Raw genomic sequence first — 17,502 nt, forward strand, 5'->3', positions numbered from 1 at the left:
CATTTCCAACTTCAATTTCCCATCTATTAAACATACATCTGATTTGCACACAGTTACATTTAGCTATTTTATGTTTAACCTATCAATTTTTAACCACTTAGAGATATCATGGGTTCCAGACTAGCATATTTTCTCTAAGTCACTCAGTATTACTGGCATTACCTTGGAATTTAACCACAAACACAAATTCCGTTGAAAGGCTTAACAAATTTGGCTTCCTCTTCAGGACATTTGTTTTTCCTTTTGCTCCTCTGCTCTTCGATGCCTGTACCATGGGTAGGGGCTAATTTCTTGAATGGGTTAGATAAATGGGTTATTTTCAGAGCAAGCCACATCTGACTTATACAGAGAACGTTTATATTCACCGTCCTGTGATCTCAGAGGCACTTTATTTCCAAAACAGATGGTGTTTGGGAATGGAGCGACTGCTTTTTCACGTGGACTTCGCTCTTTTGTTACAGGTTTGTCTGGCTTCAGCTTTGTTTTCAATAAACTCCACACTGTGGGTCTCAGGTCCCTTTAAACATCAGCCAAAGCTGCGACTTCCCCAAGGGGAAGGGGAACTATTCGCTCGCTGACTCCTGGAAATGCAAGGTTTTAGAAACGGGACAGCTTTCTTCCAGGAAGGGACCTTAAAACAACATGTAGTCCAACCTCTCTTATACACATTTGGACACTGTGGCCCAGGAGAGCCAAGTGGCACCCCAAAGTCTAGAGACAAATCACCCCCAAGTGTCTTGTGGCTCATCCATCACTTTGTTCAGGTCTCTGCTCAGAGCTCACCTCATCGCAGAGGTCTCCCAGAACCCCCCTACCTGACACACACCGCACACCCCATCACTCTCCTGTAGACTTTCCCTGCAGGCTTTAAAAGTAATTATATTGCTTATGCATTTTATTCTTTCTTTCCCTGCTAGAAGGAATGTAATTTTCCTGGCATTTTGTTTACTGCCCTATCTCCAGAACCTGTCTCATAGCAGATGCCCAACAAATACTTGTAGAATAAGTCACTGGTGGTGGCAGAGAATCCCTGTCTCACCCAGTGTGCAGAGGCTCCCATGTCCCCCAGTCGTCTCCCCTCAATCCAAATAGCATCCACGGCGAACCCTGCTGATGCTTACTAGGCTCCAGGCACTTTCCCTGTTTCCACCCGCCTCCCCTCAGGAATCCAGATTATGAATTCACCCTTCCTTTCTTCCAGCTGAGCTTCCTTTTCTTTATGAGTGCACACTTGACCTGTATCAGCCCATCTAATCCTAACAACAAACCTTAGGAGGTGGGCATGACTATAGCCCTATTTTACAGATGCGGTGACTGAGGCTTGGAGAAGCGAAGCAACTTGCTCAGGGCCACACAGCCTGTAGGTGAAGCTGCCGTTCAAACCAAGGTAGCCTGGCCCCAGAGCCCACACACTTAGCGCTTCTGCCCCTTTCTGCGGTGGCCACTATTGCCTATGAACGTCATACTTCCTTCCCCCTCCCCCCCAAGTAAATATTGGGATGCCCACACGGTCATTATGCTTCTTGCACAAAAATAAGGAAAAGGAAGCTCAGCTGGAAGAAAGAAAGGGTGAATTCATAATCTAGATTCCCGAGGGGAGGCGGGTGGAAACCGGAAGGCTAGCTGGATACCCAGGTGAGTGAGCACACAGGTGAGTGAGGAAGGGAAAGTGGATTGGACCCAGAGCCGAGGGCTGGATGAGAGGTGACAGAGGGCAAGCCACGTGACCCACAGGAGAAGAGGTAGAGAAAAACACCCATTTCTAATCACTAAAAACCCCACAAAACCCACTCACTGACCCACACGATACGCCTGGACAGTCATCTGGGTGGCCCTATAGAAGCACCACGTCCAGGTGAGCCACCCGTGTACAGGGTCTCACTAACCACGGAGCAGGAGACAGTGCCTACTTGCGTGACAAAGAGGAGCGCTTGCTTCCCGCCGCAGACATGTGGACCTCAGGAGCGGAAATGCTGCCCGTGCTGCTCGAGGAGCTAAAATCGGCTTCACTACCTGCAAAACAACAGGGGGGAGAAGCATGAGGGGAAGGAAACCCGGGGCGCTGGCCAGCTCCCGGCCCCCCGGGGCCCTGGCGCCCTGCCTTTGCACTCTGGCTCAGCACGTGCCAAGATTCCACAGCTCCCGGCCCCGGGCCCGTTTTCCCCGCAGCAGCCAAGAGAAGGCGCACCCACCAGGACATGGTTTCGTAAGCACGGCCTAGCAGCGCAGGAGGCTGGCTGCATCCAGATGCCCGGCGTCCAGCAGGCTCTACCCACAGCGGCCCACGTGGGGGAGAAACGTGCCCCCGCCCTGTGAGTCACAGGCCCAAACTGCAGGCAACTCCAACAGCCTGCTGGTCAGTCCCATAGTTTTTCCGAGAGAGAGAGTTTATCTTTGGGCTTTTGTAGTCAGCTAGCCACACTTGCATTTGGCACTTCGGGGTCTGGAGATAATCAACCAGTTCGAGGCGGTCAGGAAGCAAGCCTGGGCTCCAGATAAGTGTTGGAACCGCGCTATCTGCTTATTGCCTTTCTCTGACTGCGGCTGCAGTTTCGCTATAAAACAGGACCTTAACGAAAAGCAGGCATTGAGTGCTTCCAAACAGAACGACAAAAGGTCACAGTGAAGGAACCTCTGAATTAAAGGAAAATTGGAAAATTTAGGTGTTTTTTTTTTGGGGGGGGGGCGGGGGTGGTGGTGGTGGTGGTGGAAGGATTGTTCATTAGTTTAGGAAGATTGCATTATGTCTTGAGTACAGACTAGAGTTTGGTATGTAATTAGAAGTGTGGTAGAATAATTAATATGAATCCCGTTTCCAACAACAACAACAAATTTGTGGTTCTGAAATTGTAATGAAAATATTCCATGGCTTGCTTGGGAAAATAAAAGGGAGGGGAAGAGAGAGGCGAGAGAGAATAAGTGGGAAGAAGAAAGAGATGAAATAAAAGATGAAATTCCATTTGCTTTCAGAAAGCAAACCTAGGTGTACACGTTATTTGACCTTGTCTCTCAACTCCTACAACACAACTCCTGACTCTCTGGTCTAGAACCCAGAGCCAGCTCACATTAGTGAGTTGAGGAAAAAATTGAATAATTTTAAAAAATATATTTCTTTATTGATTTCAGAGAGGAAGGGAGAGGGAAAAAGAGAGTGAAACATCCATGATGAGAGAGAATCATTGATCGGCTGCCTCTAGCACATCCCCTACTGGGGATCGAGCCCATAACCCAGGCATGTGCCCTTGGCCAGAATCGAACCTGGGACCCTTGTCTGCAGGCCAACGCTCTATCCACTGAGCAAAACCAGCTAGAGCAAAAAATTCCCTAAGTTTCTAACAGGCAGTGAACAATGATTATAATAAAAATGACTTCATGAGTACCTAGTAGGTTCCAGGCCCTGAAGGAGATGCTTTCTACTCTTTATATTTTTGACAACTTTGTAAGGCAGACATTAATCTCACTGTTCTACAATTGAGGAGACCAAGGCTGATTTGTGCAAGGTTTGTGAGCGACAAATCCTGCCCAAATCCTTGTGCTACTTCCATGAACCACGCTGCATCCTTAGCTAGGCAGCGGGGAACGCGGGGACACGGGAGAGTTCTACCATCCCGCTAACTGGCAAGATGAGCCATATGTGCACGGTGTGGCCAGACTGGCCCACTGCTGAGCAGATCCTGTCACCGACGGGTTGTATTACTAGTAGATTTGCTAGAGGGGAAGGTAAGCAACAGCAAGGAGAGAAATCCCTCCCCTGGCTGCCAGTACCTGTCAGGAAGTCCGGCCTCTTCTGGGAAAGAGATCAAGAATGATCTCTGAGTACAGGAGACAGTAGTGAATTTCACCTCCCAGCAGAATTCTGGGAGGATTAGGCTGGCAATTTATCAAGACGGGATAGTTAGTCCTTCTGGATTTCAGAGACTTTAATGATAAATTGAACTCCAGAAGCTCCCCGAACCTAATTAGCTGCCTCTGAGAAATGCACTGGCTAAATTCGTATTTTAGTCTCAAGGATACCCAAGAACACACTAGTCTGGACTCACTCATTCAACCAGCTTTGTATGCTAGTAAATTACCAGGTTAGTTATTAAATCATAAAGGTGGAAGATGTTCAAAAATAGATACTGTGTGCCTGGCTGACATGGCTCAGTGGTTAAGCATCGACCTATGAACCAGGAGGTCATGGTTCGATTCCTGGTCAGGGCACATGCCTGGGGCTGCAGGCTCAATCCTCAGAGTGGGGCGTGCAGGAGGCAGCCCATCAATGATTCTCTCTGATCATTGATGCTTCTATCTCTCTCTCCCTCTCCCTTCCTCTCTGAAATCAATAAAAACATATTTTTAAAAATAGATACTGTGGCTGCAGCCACCAGATTTCAGATACCATTTCCTAATGTAAAATTATTACTTGGTAACATCCAATTTTGATTTCTTAAAGGATACACAATAGCCATCAATCATAAGTTAGCTGCCTGCACAAAAAAATGGAAATTCTACAAAAGAAACAGACAACTGCTGAAAATCCACCGTTTCCTCATGATGCCTTTGATCTGTGGTAATTAAGTTCTCTGAACTAAAGGGACACTTCATTGCTACAGGAACTAAATAATTGACTCTTACGTATTTGCAGGCCCTAATGCCACTGTGTTCCTGTACTTTTTGAACGTATCTTCTGCACATATGAAAGAGATTAGAAGGCTCATTCAGGGTTCCCAATAGATGCATTCAGGACTATTTGAATAATACAAAAGTGGAAAAAAAAAGTGCTACTTCTCAACCATTTCAGTTTATGATTTGCAAAATTATAACTATTTCCAGTTTGGTTAATGCAATGTAAAGTCACTTGATGTAAGGGCTACACAGAAAAGTCCATTTTACTACATCCCCTGATGTACTCTCCCCATTTGCTGAAGCAAGATAACTAAGAGGAAGGTTGGGGACCTGACCCCCCCCCCAATTGATCTATTAGCTGGCAACACAGACACAGACACGGGGAGGCACTCTTCATTCATTTCCTTTAAGCCGTGAAGGCAGCGAGGTTATTGTTGTGGGTGCTGTAGTTCATTGCTCCGTTGGTACTGAAATCATACAAAGAGAGTACCTAATCTAAAAATACAGGCCCCGCGTCAGACAGGGCCTCTCTGTGCCTCAGTTTCTTAATTGTGAAATGGAGATGATAATCATAGCACCTGCCTCCTAGGGACAGTGCAAGCAATGCATACATTCATATAACCTGATCTCCACTGTAAGCTTTCAATAAATGTTAGCTGTTATTATTCTGAAGACGGTAAAAAGACAATGTAGTTTATTATACTACACATTTCCTTTGTAGATTATTTAGAAAACAGCAATGGTCCAGAGGGGAAAATGTAGTCTATAATTCCATTACCAAAAGAAAAACCAAAACTATAATCTTTTGACATACAACTCTTTAGAATTCAGACTTAATACACTATCATGTAGCCTAATTGTCTTTCTTATAATATGTGAATATCTTGAAAGCAGACCACATTTTGTTTCATTAAGTCAATGCATATGGAGGCTATTTCCAGTTTTCCTACTATTGATAACAAACACTATGCGTCAGAAACCATCCTAGGCACCTTCTGCAGTTTAAGTCATTTATTTCTTGTGATAGCACAAAACCTATGAGGGAGGGACATTTACAAGGCAGAAAAGCTGAATGACACAAAATCAGTATCACAACTAATCAGAAGTAGAGGCAAGATTGGGACCCAGGCCAGCTGACCCCAGGGTCCACATTCTTAAACATAGGCCTAACGTGAAACGGGTATCCTTGGGCATACGAATTTATATCCTTGTCTACTTAGTTCTTTAATTCCCAAAGGTAGAACTTTTAAGCCAAAGAGTATGCTCAATTTAAACACTTTTAATATTTCAATATCATTAAGTATGAAAGATTTTAATCTTTTAGTATTTACGGTTTGCCCCCATCTGCCTGTGTGCAGACACCCAACTGGGAATCTCTGATGTCACAGGGAATGCTTGGACAAAGCACAGGGAAATAAGATTTGGCCAATGAAGAGTCAAGCTTGAAAAGCGGAAGGGAATTTAAAATATGCATATCCCAGTCATCCTCATCAATACTGTCTTTGTTCCTTATCAATACTGTCTTGGATTAGCTGCTGCGGTTGGCAGAGCGGGATTCCAGGACTGCACAGGCAGGATGAACTTGACCTTTAAGACACGGTGTGGCGCCAGTCCTGATGCCTGAGCACCCTGCAGCTGAAGGCATTTTCCAGCTACAAGCTACGCTCGCTGGCCTCCAGAAATCCTGGTGGTTTTTCGTTTGGTAGTCTTGCTAGATTCTATTGAGAAGCGTTACTTTATTCATAACGCCAGGATACCAAGCATTCCCTGCATGTGATGGTGAGGCTGGGAATTAGAGAAGGAAAAATGCAAACAAAAATAATATGTGCAAAAACAGATAACTAAACTTACTTTTAAAAACCACTACCTGTGATCTGGTCTCTCAGGATGTTATTATTTTTGCCTGCTTTTAGGATAATGTGCAATCCTCATACATCAGAACATCATGGGCCTCTGAGGACAGCGATCCTGACGTCTACAGAGTTGTATGAAGTCATTCCAAACCAGAGCTTGACACAATCCCAAACCTTCCTTTATCCTTAGGGTGTCACCACAAAGCTATCAAATTAATTCAGGCTGGCCACCTATATCCCCATCTCAAATAGAGGCAGCAAATTAAAAAAGAAAAAACAAAGAAAGAAAAAAAGCCAGTCCCTCATCCCTTCATCCTCTCATCCCCACACAGAGATACACAGATCTTTTATTTAAAGCTCTCCAGGGAGGAGAGATGAGCCATTTTCACTGAAGCCAAGCAAAGCTATTAGGGAGCAGCTGGGGCAGTGGACAGATGTAATTATAGAAGACACTATAAAAGAAGATGCTCTATAAAGCATATTCAGTAGAACCGACTTTTAGCTGCAAAGCTTTGGGGTGGGGGGTAGCCAAGGAATCAAAAAAATCCTTCACAGAGGACTTTTGTTTAAGATTTTGCAAACTATTCCTTGAACCTTCTAGGGGTGTTTATCTTGGAAAGGGATTTTTTTTTTTTTAAATATTGATTTCAGAAAGAGAAAGGGAGTGGAAGAGAAGGATAGAAACATCAAGGATGAGAGGGAATCATTCACTGGCTGCCTCCTGCACGCCCCCTACAGGGGATCGAGCCCACAACCTGGGCATGTGCCCTGACCAGGAATAAAACTGTTATCTCCTCGTTCATGGGTTGATGCTCAACCACTGAGCCACACTTGCCAGGCAGAAAGGGAATATTTGATCAAAAGGTCAATCAGTTGATTGGAAAACTATGTAAAAAGTATTGTTGCATTTCAAAACAGAAGTCTTCCTGAAAAATTGTAAGTATCATTTCCATTTATATAATAATTTCAGAAAAGATTTATCTTCATTCTGATTGATGTGCAATGAATGGAGCTACCATAAACACAAAAGCATACACACACACACACACACACACACACACACACATGCACACGCATTTAAAAACAAAAAGTTCAAATTTAAAGTATTTAGAAGTGAATAAAAAGCTAATTCACCAAAGCTCATACAAATTTGAAAAAAAAAAAAAAAACTAAGAAAAATGAGCAAAGGACATGAACAGACGGATGACAGGACAATAGAGGAAAAAAATGAGCAACATACATGAAAAGCCATACAACGTCACATATAACATTAAAATGTAAATAAAAAAGGAGACTTTCTTCATCTGGTTGGCAAAAAAGTCAAAAGTCAAAGCTTGCTAATAGTGGTTCTGCGCAGCGTTTGGGGAAACCCTCTGGTAAGGGTTAGTGAGAGTGTGAATTGAAGCAGCACACATAAAAGAAAACCGTACTGCTTGGGATTTATCCTGCACAGAAGCATCCAGAAAGACAACGTAATTATCTGCCAGTAAGGACTCTAGTCGTGAAAAGGAGTGGCGCGCACCTGTGCGTGCTGAAGGGGAAATGTCGGAAAATCGCGTATTAGTTAAGAAAAACGTGATGCAAAATAGTGAACGTGGCATGTCTGCTGTGTGCGAACACTTCACGTAATGCATAACCTGGAGGGATTAAAAAAGGTTTGATAACAGGGCTTCCCTTGGCAAGGGGACAGCGGGGATACAGAGAGACTCTTGTTTTCATTTTATATCTTTTTGGAACCATTTGGATTTTCTAACCATGTGCATATACTCATATTATAACTAGGGGCCCACTGCAATGATGGGCAATTAGTTTTGTCTTTTTTCTTAAGAAAACCCCTACATTTCTTAAAAGAAAATGTTATTTTATAATAAAAGCAACTACACCATGTAATGTAATATTAAGAGGGCTTTGGAGTCAAGCCGCCTGGGTTTGGATCATGGAACTTTTCTCTATAGAGCCTTGAGCAAGCTACTTACTTCCTCTCCGCCTTAATTTCCTCACCTGTAAAAGGGGGGTGAAAATATCCATAGTAAGTACTACTCCAGGATGGTGGAAAGTAGGTGACACATGTGCCCGGAATATAGCTAACACTCAACATGTTAGCTTCTATTATTTCATAACGAAAACTATGGGCACAGTGGCTACCGGGCCAGAAGGGGGCTTTTCAAACACCTTTCCCTTAATAGGCGCCACAGTTAGGAAGTGCCTCATTCCCCTTAAGTCATGCATTTTATAAACACTCTTTTAAAAAGGTGGTTTTTCCCTCAGCCATTCTTCAGTGGAGACCATGTTTCTATTTTTTTTTTTTACCGTGTGTGTGTGTGTGTGTGTGTGTGTGTGCGTGCACAACAGACTATGTCTGAAGATCTATGGTCCTGAAACAAACTTCCCATGGCCTCCTCCAAAAATCTCTCGAGTTGCCCCTGGGTTAGAACCCTGCCTTCAGAGAGCCCCAAGGAAAATGCACACAGGTTTACAACAACTTCATCTTCGCAGAGGCCAGTCCCCTGCGCAGGTAGCTTTGAAGGTCTGAGAAAGGGAGGGAAAGATCGTGTGAGAGGAGGGACGAGAGAGCCAACAGGGCCAAGGCCAGCTCCACCTAGTTCACTCCTTTGTCTTGAGCTGGCTCAGCCACCTGTCCTGGCAGAGATACAGGCAATCCACCTGCAGACCAGGAAAACAGATGATAAACAGGTTGTAAAGGGACTGCACGCAGGGAAGGAGGAGGCAGTGGAAATTTCTGACCAGGGCGAACATTTACGAATTTCCTAGAGGGACCCAGGATACATTTAGTCTCCCTCTGCGTCACCACCAGGGCATGGGCCAACCTTAGTGGAGCACAGGGAAGGAGAAGGGGTGCTGTTTGGCTTTGTGAATGATCACCCAACTTCCCTGGGCCTGCTCTCTTCATTAGTAATACATCAATATGTGGCCCTGTCAATTTACCAGAGATGGCCAAGAGGAGAATGCTGGAGAAGAGATCAGGCAGTTCAACCAGAGAGCCAATCAGATGCCTTGCACTACTCAGCATTGCCAGAAGGAGGCGCTGGCCTGCAAATTCACACCCACCAAGTCCATCTAAAGAAGGTGCTGTAAAGCCCAGCTCTACCTCTCACTAGTTAATGTGTTCTTGGCCAAGTGTTTTTAACTTCTCTAAGCCTTAGTTTCCTCATTTATGTACTATCCATGTATATACATACATATGTCTATATTTTTAAAGGTTAATTTGTTTCTTTAATAAGAATTTACTGAGCACCGGCCATGTGTTTGACATGCACACAGACATTAACCTTTTAATGACTATGAATAATGCAGTGATCCCTAAACCTTACTGTGCATAAGAATCACTTGGGAAGTTGGATAATATGCAGATTTCTGGGCAACACTCCAGTTCAGAAAGTCTAGGGGAAACTCAGGAATCTACATTCATTGTTGTTGTTGTTAATCCTCACCTGAGGATATTTTTTCCATTTAGAAAGAGTGGAAGGGAAGAGGGGGAAATAGAGAGAGAGAGAAACAGTGATGTGAGAGGACACATTGATTGGTTGCCTCCTGCATTTGTGGGCTGATGCCCTAACCACTGAGCAACTGGCCAGGACAGGAATGTGCATTTTTAATAATTTCCTTAGATGGTTGTGAAGCAAGTGGCCATGGACCAGGCTGTGAGGAGGAGCACTCCAAAGATAAGAGCACCTGGCATCTCTCTCCAGGTCTGGTCAGATTACAAGGGCTCCCCTCAGCGGGAAGTGGAAGGTGAGTGAGCAGAAGCTAAGGCAGACAGGCGACCGAGAAGAAGAGTTAATTTACAGACAAAGTACCCAGGAGCGAAGAGTTTCACTTCTAGAGTGACCTGGCTCCTCACAGCTCTCCGGGAACACCTACCTGGCCTACACACGTTTTCAGGGGATTGGAAGGGAAATGGGGGCCCAGAGGAGGCGCAGGTTGTCCAAATCGGGGCAGTTCCAGCCACAGGCATGCACACCAACGCTGGGCTGTAAAGCTTTGGGAGACTTCGCACTTAACCCATGGCTTGAAGTCCTCCCAATCCTGTTTGGAAGAGGAGGGTCCAGCTAGTTGGAAGTTGGGGGTGTCAAACACCCTTTGGCAGAAACACCCCACGATCCAGCATGCATTCCATTTGGGTTATCCATCAGCCCTACCCTGCTGCCTTGGGCGGGTTGACGTGTCCACGGCTGATGTGCTGAATGGCACCAAAGGAACCATACGGGCCTGATGTCTCCCACACTGGATCAGCATCGGGCACAAGCCCTTCAACAGGTCAGCCAGAGGGCAGCCCTCTCCCCCACTGCCCTCCACTGAGCCGCTCTGGGAAGGGTTCCATGAAGTGTCCATGAACTACATCCACATTGATTCGTTTGGAGATCTGCTAATAACAAACGCAAAACCTCCCTGAAGAATTTTCCAGTCTCTCCCACGTTCTCTCTCCTCGATTTCTTGCTGAATATACAGCAGGAGGCTGAATTTCTTCGCCTTTAAAAAGCTAGCCCGAGAGCCTACTGCTTCTATTTAAAGAGGAGTGTTTACCCGGTGTTTACCAAAACGAGGTGCCTGCCCTTCATGTCTGGCAGGAAAACCTAAATCAGGGAAAAGCAGCAGTCGAGGTGCCGTTGTGGGTTCGAAGCAGGCGTGTCATTGTGGGGGGGGTGTTAACGGGAGGAAGGAGGTGATGGCGGGGTGGAAGGGAGAAATGGAGAATGAGATGCCACCAACACTAAAAAGTCAGGGGCAGGGCTAGGACCTGTCTGTGACTTTAAGTACAGAACATGAGCAAGAAGGAAAGGAGGGGTCCCCTTTGAAGTCACCTCAGTGTCCACTCTCCTCAGTGAGGTGGTGCTGTCTGCAAGTGGTTCGAGACCATGAATGGAACAAAACGCCCGCTTGCTAGGGAAAAGATGACACAAGTTACAACTCGCCGCAGAGACATGTAACAAGCGCTCTAACACCTTTTGTAAAATCTCACTTCTGTCCTTGAGTACAGCTTTTTTATGATTGTCGACAGCATTACAGATGTTCCCCTATTCCTTCCCTTTTGCCCTCCTCCACCCAGCCTCTGCCTCCCCCACAACAGGCCTTCACCACACTATTATCTGTGTCCATGGGCAATGGATATCTATATAGTAAAAGCCTAAGCGACCCTTACGACGAACAACCAGAATGACCGGTCGCTATGATGCACACTGACCACCAGGGGCAAATGCTCAATGCAGGAAGTCAGGCTCACGGCTGGCAAGTGCAGCGGTGGTGGCGGGAGCCTCTCCTGCCTCTGTAGAAGCGCTAAGGAGCAGCAAGCTGAGCAGTAAGGTGCAGTGAGCAGGCGGAAGGTAAGGAGCAAGAGGTCCCAGACTGCGAGAGGGCACAGGCTGGGCTGAGGGATGCCCCCACCCTCCCAGTGCACAAATTTCGTGCACCAGGCCTCTAGTATGCATACAAATTCTTTGGTGAATCTCTTCCCATCTCCCCACCCCTCTCCCCTCTGAGATCTGTCAGTCTGTTCCATACATCCATGCCTCTGGACCTATTTTGTTTGTCAGTTTATTTTGCTCATTGGATTCCATATATAAGTGAGATCATGTGATACTGGTTTTGATTGGCTTATTTTGCTTTAAGTACAGCTTTTTAAATTGACTCTAAGACCTAATACTCTCCACTGCTTCTCCTCATCCCGTCCCAACAGCCTCGGGACATATGCTGCTTAACTGCTCTCCACACACAGCCTCCTTCCCACCCGTGGCAGCATAGCAGGTGCCACAGTCCACAGTCTACACAGAAGTCGAGGCCACTGCTGCTCACTCCCTTGGCTTTCCCAGCAGCATTGACCTTGACCTTCACTCCATGTAACAGTCTGCCAGCAGCGTTACATCACTGGGCCTTGTCAGCACTCGGCCATGCTCCATTCTCATATCTGACATCCTTTCGCCACCCCTCACTAAAACCGGAACATTGACACTAACTTACGTCTGCCTCCCTCATCCTGCTCACCAGGTCCTTGCCTTCATTTTTACAAAAAAATGATCACATTTATATGTATACCTAAAACATAGGTTTGTTTTCTGCTTTTTTTTTTTTTCATAAAGCCAAATGAGTTGGGTTTATTTCAGTTGCTCATCTAGCTAGATTTTCCATTCTGATCAACATCTATTTGCATTCCCAGAGGCAGGAGTCTCCATAAGAGAACAATGAAAAGAATGAGCCCGCTTTTATGTGATGTTTTCCATAGGCAAAAACAAACGCTCTGTGGATCATTTGTCCTTGAACCCCTCTCCCTCTCATTGTTATGGGCAATCAACTGTTCAAAGTAAAACCAGGATCTCTGGGTTAAGCTACCCCAATTTTAGGATCCAACATGCCTACGGTGACCCTTCGTCCCAGGGTTGTTCAGACCCCGGGTAGCCCTACAAGATCAGGAATTACCAGTTGGGTTTGGCTTGGGTCATCACTCCACGGCCTTTCCCCTTGGTCTGGGCAGTGAGACCAGCTGACCCAGAGTTACCACATTACACATAGAACCTCACTGAGGGGAAACACCCTTGTCCCAGGACAAGGAGGACAGGGGACAGGTAGCTGCATCTTGTGAGGATGTGCGGGTGCTTAACGCAGCCAGGACGTGGTTAAGTTCCTAGCTCTAATGCCAAACTCTGCACCTCAGTCACCAGTGAGGGAAATAACCGAGTGTTAGCACAGGCCCCCAGTTTCAGAGAAGGAGAAGCAACTGTGGAACCATCTCTGCATTGGAGAGGAACTGCCCTGCCTTAGAAAGGTGAAAGCCAACGTCAATAGTTCTGTCTTTTGATTGGCATCTTAAGCATCGAGGCATTAGATCTGACGTTTGCTGCTTTAGAACATCCTGTGAATTTACTTAACTAGGTCTGTGGAGCCGGTCGGGCAACTATAGATTTTAAACCATCCTCTGCCCCTACACCCACCAGTCATCTCCCCATTCCTCTAAGACAGTGGTTCTCAAAGTGGGTTCCAAAGGAGCAGCCATTGGTCTCACCTGGGAACGCGTTACAAATGTAGATTCTCAGACCCCACCCGGACCTATGGAGTCAGCAACTCAGAGGCCAGATGGGGCTCAGTCATCCGGGTTGAACAAACCCTTCAGGTGCCTAAAGGTTTGAGAACCACTGCTCTAAGACCCCTCCTATAGCAGCTTCCTGAATGGCTGCCTCTGAGAAACAGAGCAGCAGGCTTGACCTCGATTTACAACAGAAATATCACAATAATAAATGTGTCAAAACGTGCCTTACACACTAAGACTACACACCTGCATGGAGCTCCAGAGTTGGGAAATTTCTGTTTTCCCCACAAGTGTGTGCTTTTGCAGAGGGGTTGCTGAACCCTGTGAAAATGCATTCATGGTCTGCAGCAGGGGCCTTAACAAGAGTACCACTGCCCTGCCCTGCTCTGCATCACATACCAGGATGTAGATAGTGAACACCGACCCCACTAGCAAGGAGACTGCTCTTTTTTTCTTGCACATGAACCCTTGAGGCTGAGCCATTCACCTATTTTCAACAGAGATAATAGGATTGAATCAAGGAAGTAAGCATTGCTAATGTAAAACATCTAACAGAAAGGGGGTTTTCATAGTGCCGTCTGAGGACCTGGACTATTTGCTGAAAATCCAGATTCCTGGCTCCTACCTCAGATCTGCTGACTGCAATCCTCCCCCCCAACCCCCCCCCCCCCCCCCCGTGGTTCCCATAAGCGACACTTTTACACTTTGCTCAGGTGAGCTTTCTCACACACCAAAGTTGGGGAACAGCTATAATACATAGCTCTGGCTTTCCACACCTAACTATGAATCCAGGCACCTGCTCCATCCCGTCTGTTTAGTCACCCCGTATTCTGGCTGCTCCCTCCCGGCCTGAACGCTGCACCCCAGGCCCTCATCCTTTCTCGCCCGGATTTATGAAACAGCCACACGCTGTGTCCCAGCTGCCCCGTGGCCCTGAGCCCTTCATCTTCCACTCTGCTCCGGAGCATAAATCTCATTAGGCGATTCCCCTGTAGAAACCCTTTAACGGCAGCCCGTGTCCTTAAGATAAAGCCCCAACGCCACCGCATGATTTACAAGCCCTTTATAATCTCTTCTGCCTCCGCCTCGCCCCGGCCCGTGGAGCCGTCACCTTTGCCTGAAGGTGGCGCCTCGCTCTCTAGATTCCCAGTTTTCACACACGCTGTTGCTGTTCCGTGGACTATTCCCCGTCCCTCTGGGCCAGGCTAACTACTACCTGCTTTTCAGGTCACAGGTGAGCCTCCCCCTTGAACTCCTTCATGCTCTGACCTCACCCACAATTTAACAAGCATGCATGACACTGCACTGCTGTGTTTGCAATGTGCCAGCACACCCGTGTCAGCTCCTTGAGGGACACTGTATCCCAGTGTCTAATGCAGCATTTAGCACACAGTAGGTGCTGTCACCTTAAAAGATTTCAAAGCACTGAAGGTCCCTCCACTCTTGGCACTCAGCAATGGCTTCAGGGAAGGCTCTCTACTGACTTACCTCCCTCTTTCCTTCCCTTTCTGTTGGGGTGACAGACTAGTGTTGTGGCAAATAGGATACATATTCCCTCCCCTCCCACCTCCATCCCATGTGCCCAAGTTGCTTAATACTCAAGTTTTCAGCCCCAAATTGAACATGCAAAAACCTGCAGCCTGGAAAGACCTCTGTCTTGTTGATCACTGTGTGCCCCCAAAGCTAGAGCCTGGCACAGAGTAGACTCAGAAGAATATTTGAGTGAGGAAAGAAAGAGCACTGAAAAAAAAAATTACACATATGTTTGTGGAAATAGCACCACCAATTTGTGAAAAGTCGCAAAGGAAGGAGGCAGGCTGGAGGTGGATAAAAACATACAGGCTACCAAAGGAGAGAAAAAGATAAATTCTTGTCCAGTAAAATTGTAGAAGCGGTCCCTTGATAAGGCAAGTAGGAGCTGCAAGAGTCCACTGGTGACCAATTCTCACTTCCTTTTCCGACAGAGTTATGATTGTGGGCTAATAAATGGCACACGTGGAATTCAGTAGGCACTCAGTCAAAACACTTAGGAGAGTCTGACGAACAAGGCTGGCACGCGCCCGGGATGACAGCACAGTTCAGCACCGAAGGGTGTGTAGACTAATGGATTGCCTGTCAACCTCCAGGGAAATCTCTAGTAACGTGTCACCTGGCTCCGTCCTTGCCCTTATCCTACTTAACATGCTTTATTAATGACACGAATGAAAACATGGAAGGCACGGTGCTGACGGCGGCCTACATTACACAAGCCTCGAAGGCACAACCCATACAATGAATGACGGCATCAGACACTAATGCTACTAGACACTGTGTACTAAAACCCAAACCTGTCAAGAACTCCCCATCTGCTGTTTCCTCTGATCCTTCCTCTCAAAGACATACAGGGTACAGACGAGGAAACGGAGGCTCTGAGTGGTGAGGAGATGTGCCCCAAACCACAGAAGTAGTACACAGCAGAGCTGGCTTGTCTGACTCCCAGAGTCTGCTTTCTTCTCTGCCCCACTCTGCTTGGTACCTTGTGATCAGAATTCACCCAGATTTAAGAACTGGAAACCAAGATGATACTTATGATATTCAATTTAGTCCATTTCAAAGATGTGTTCAACCCTGCACGCGTGAAGGCACTGGGTCATGGAGAAGTAGGGTTCTGATGCTCAAGGCTCCTTTTAGGAGATGAACTATAGAAACTAGAACAACTAGGATATGAGGCAGGACCTGAGGAGTGTAATACAGACAGCGGGCACTAAGGGGACACAGAGGAGGAAGACCGAGTGTTGTGGGTGTGGGAGGGGGCAGACCTTAGGTGAAAGGGATGACATGAGTGAAACGTGGAGGATAAAAAACACACAGGGGATAATTAGAATATATTGAATCCCTTGTTTAGCTGGCCTACAGTGATCAGATGAGAAAATGCAGCCAAAATGGTACATTGTACCCAGAGAATTGAAGAGTGTGAATGCTATGCTAACACAAGTGTATGGGAGCTTGGGACACTAAGCTAAGGGCATTGACTCTGAAGGCAAGAGGGAGCCATGGCAAAGATGTGAAGAGGATGGGGATATGAACAGAGGGATGCTTTGCGGACATACGGAGCCAGCTAACCTGAAGGAGGGGCTGGAAGCTGGAAGGCAAGGCCGGTGGGCATTACAGTTAGGAAATGGGGTGTACAGTTGCACAGTAAGGGGGGAGCCCAGACCATCGAGTCCCCTTCCACATCGATCTTAGGTTCACAAATGTAACTGCACAGGTTCAAAATCATTGAAAACCCCAGGTGAACAAAAGGATTTAAAACGGTAAAAGCATAAAGTAAGTGAAACACGAAGCAACACCTCGCCTTCTGTTATATACTTGACGGCAGGGCTAACACAGAAAAGAACAATTGAATGACGATACGTTTTTAGTACGACCAAAGAGCGGAAAAACAAAACAGGAATTATCCCTATGAAGTGAAAGGGGGGGGAAGAGGCCTCTCTCATATTGCCTGAGGACGATGTGAAAAATTGAATACTCTAATCACAATGGCTTGAGATACTCCAAGATCCATGCTAGATTTACCACTGTGCAATCAATCTTTAATGCAAATATTTTTTTCTTTGCAAGCACAAACATCCATGGAATAAAAACAATTAAGCTGGGTCAATTCTGGCCATTTTGGCATCTATACAGAGTGTTCAAACAAAAAGCCAATGGAGAAATGGAAGGCCTGGTGGCATTTGTGTTAATTCAGACACGTGTTCAAGGAGCTAACATGAGCATCGGGGATAATGAAGTCCTATGAAAATGCTTCCAGGAGGAGACCTGGCAGCACAACAGAGAATTCTGGATCAGGGGACGGGCTTGCAGGAAAACAGGTGCAAGGCAGGCGGGACAGCTCCCGCCCTCCTGCCCTGGGACACCTGTTCAAGGCCCAGGGAGCCTAGCGCAGGCCCAGGGAGGTGACTTCACCTGGGACGCTACACTGCCCCTGTGGCCTTCGGAGCTGGGCACCTGCTGGGGAGAGAC

General features: G+C 46.5%; 1 protein-coding gene across 1 annotated transcript in view; it reads right to left on the minus strand.

The window, feature by feature from the left end:
* Positions 1–17,502, minus strand: part of SYBU (syntabulin) — a gene marked incomplete at its 5' end in the record, with an annotated part of 46,633 nt that overhangs the window by 10,276 nt on the left and 18,855 nt on the right. The window contains one exon of the mRNA XM_079795854.1: positions 1,911–2,013. Coding sequence (XP_079651980.1) covers positions 1,911–2,013 — 103 coding nt within the window. The remainder of the gene's footprint in view (positions 1–1,910; positions 2,014–17,502) is intronic.

The sequence above is a fragment of the Cnephaeus nilssonii genome (genome assembly GCF_951640355.1).
Source record: "Cnephaeus nilssonii genome assembly, chromosome: 18".
Taxonomy (NCBI): Eukaryota; Metazoa; Chordata; class Mammalia; order Chiroptera; family Vespertilionidae; genus Cnephaeus; species Cnephaeus nilssonii.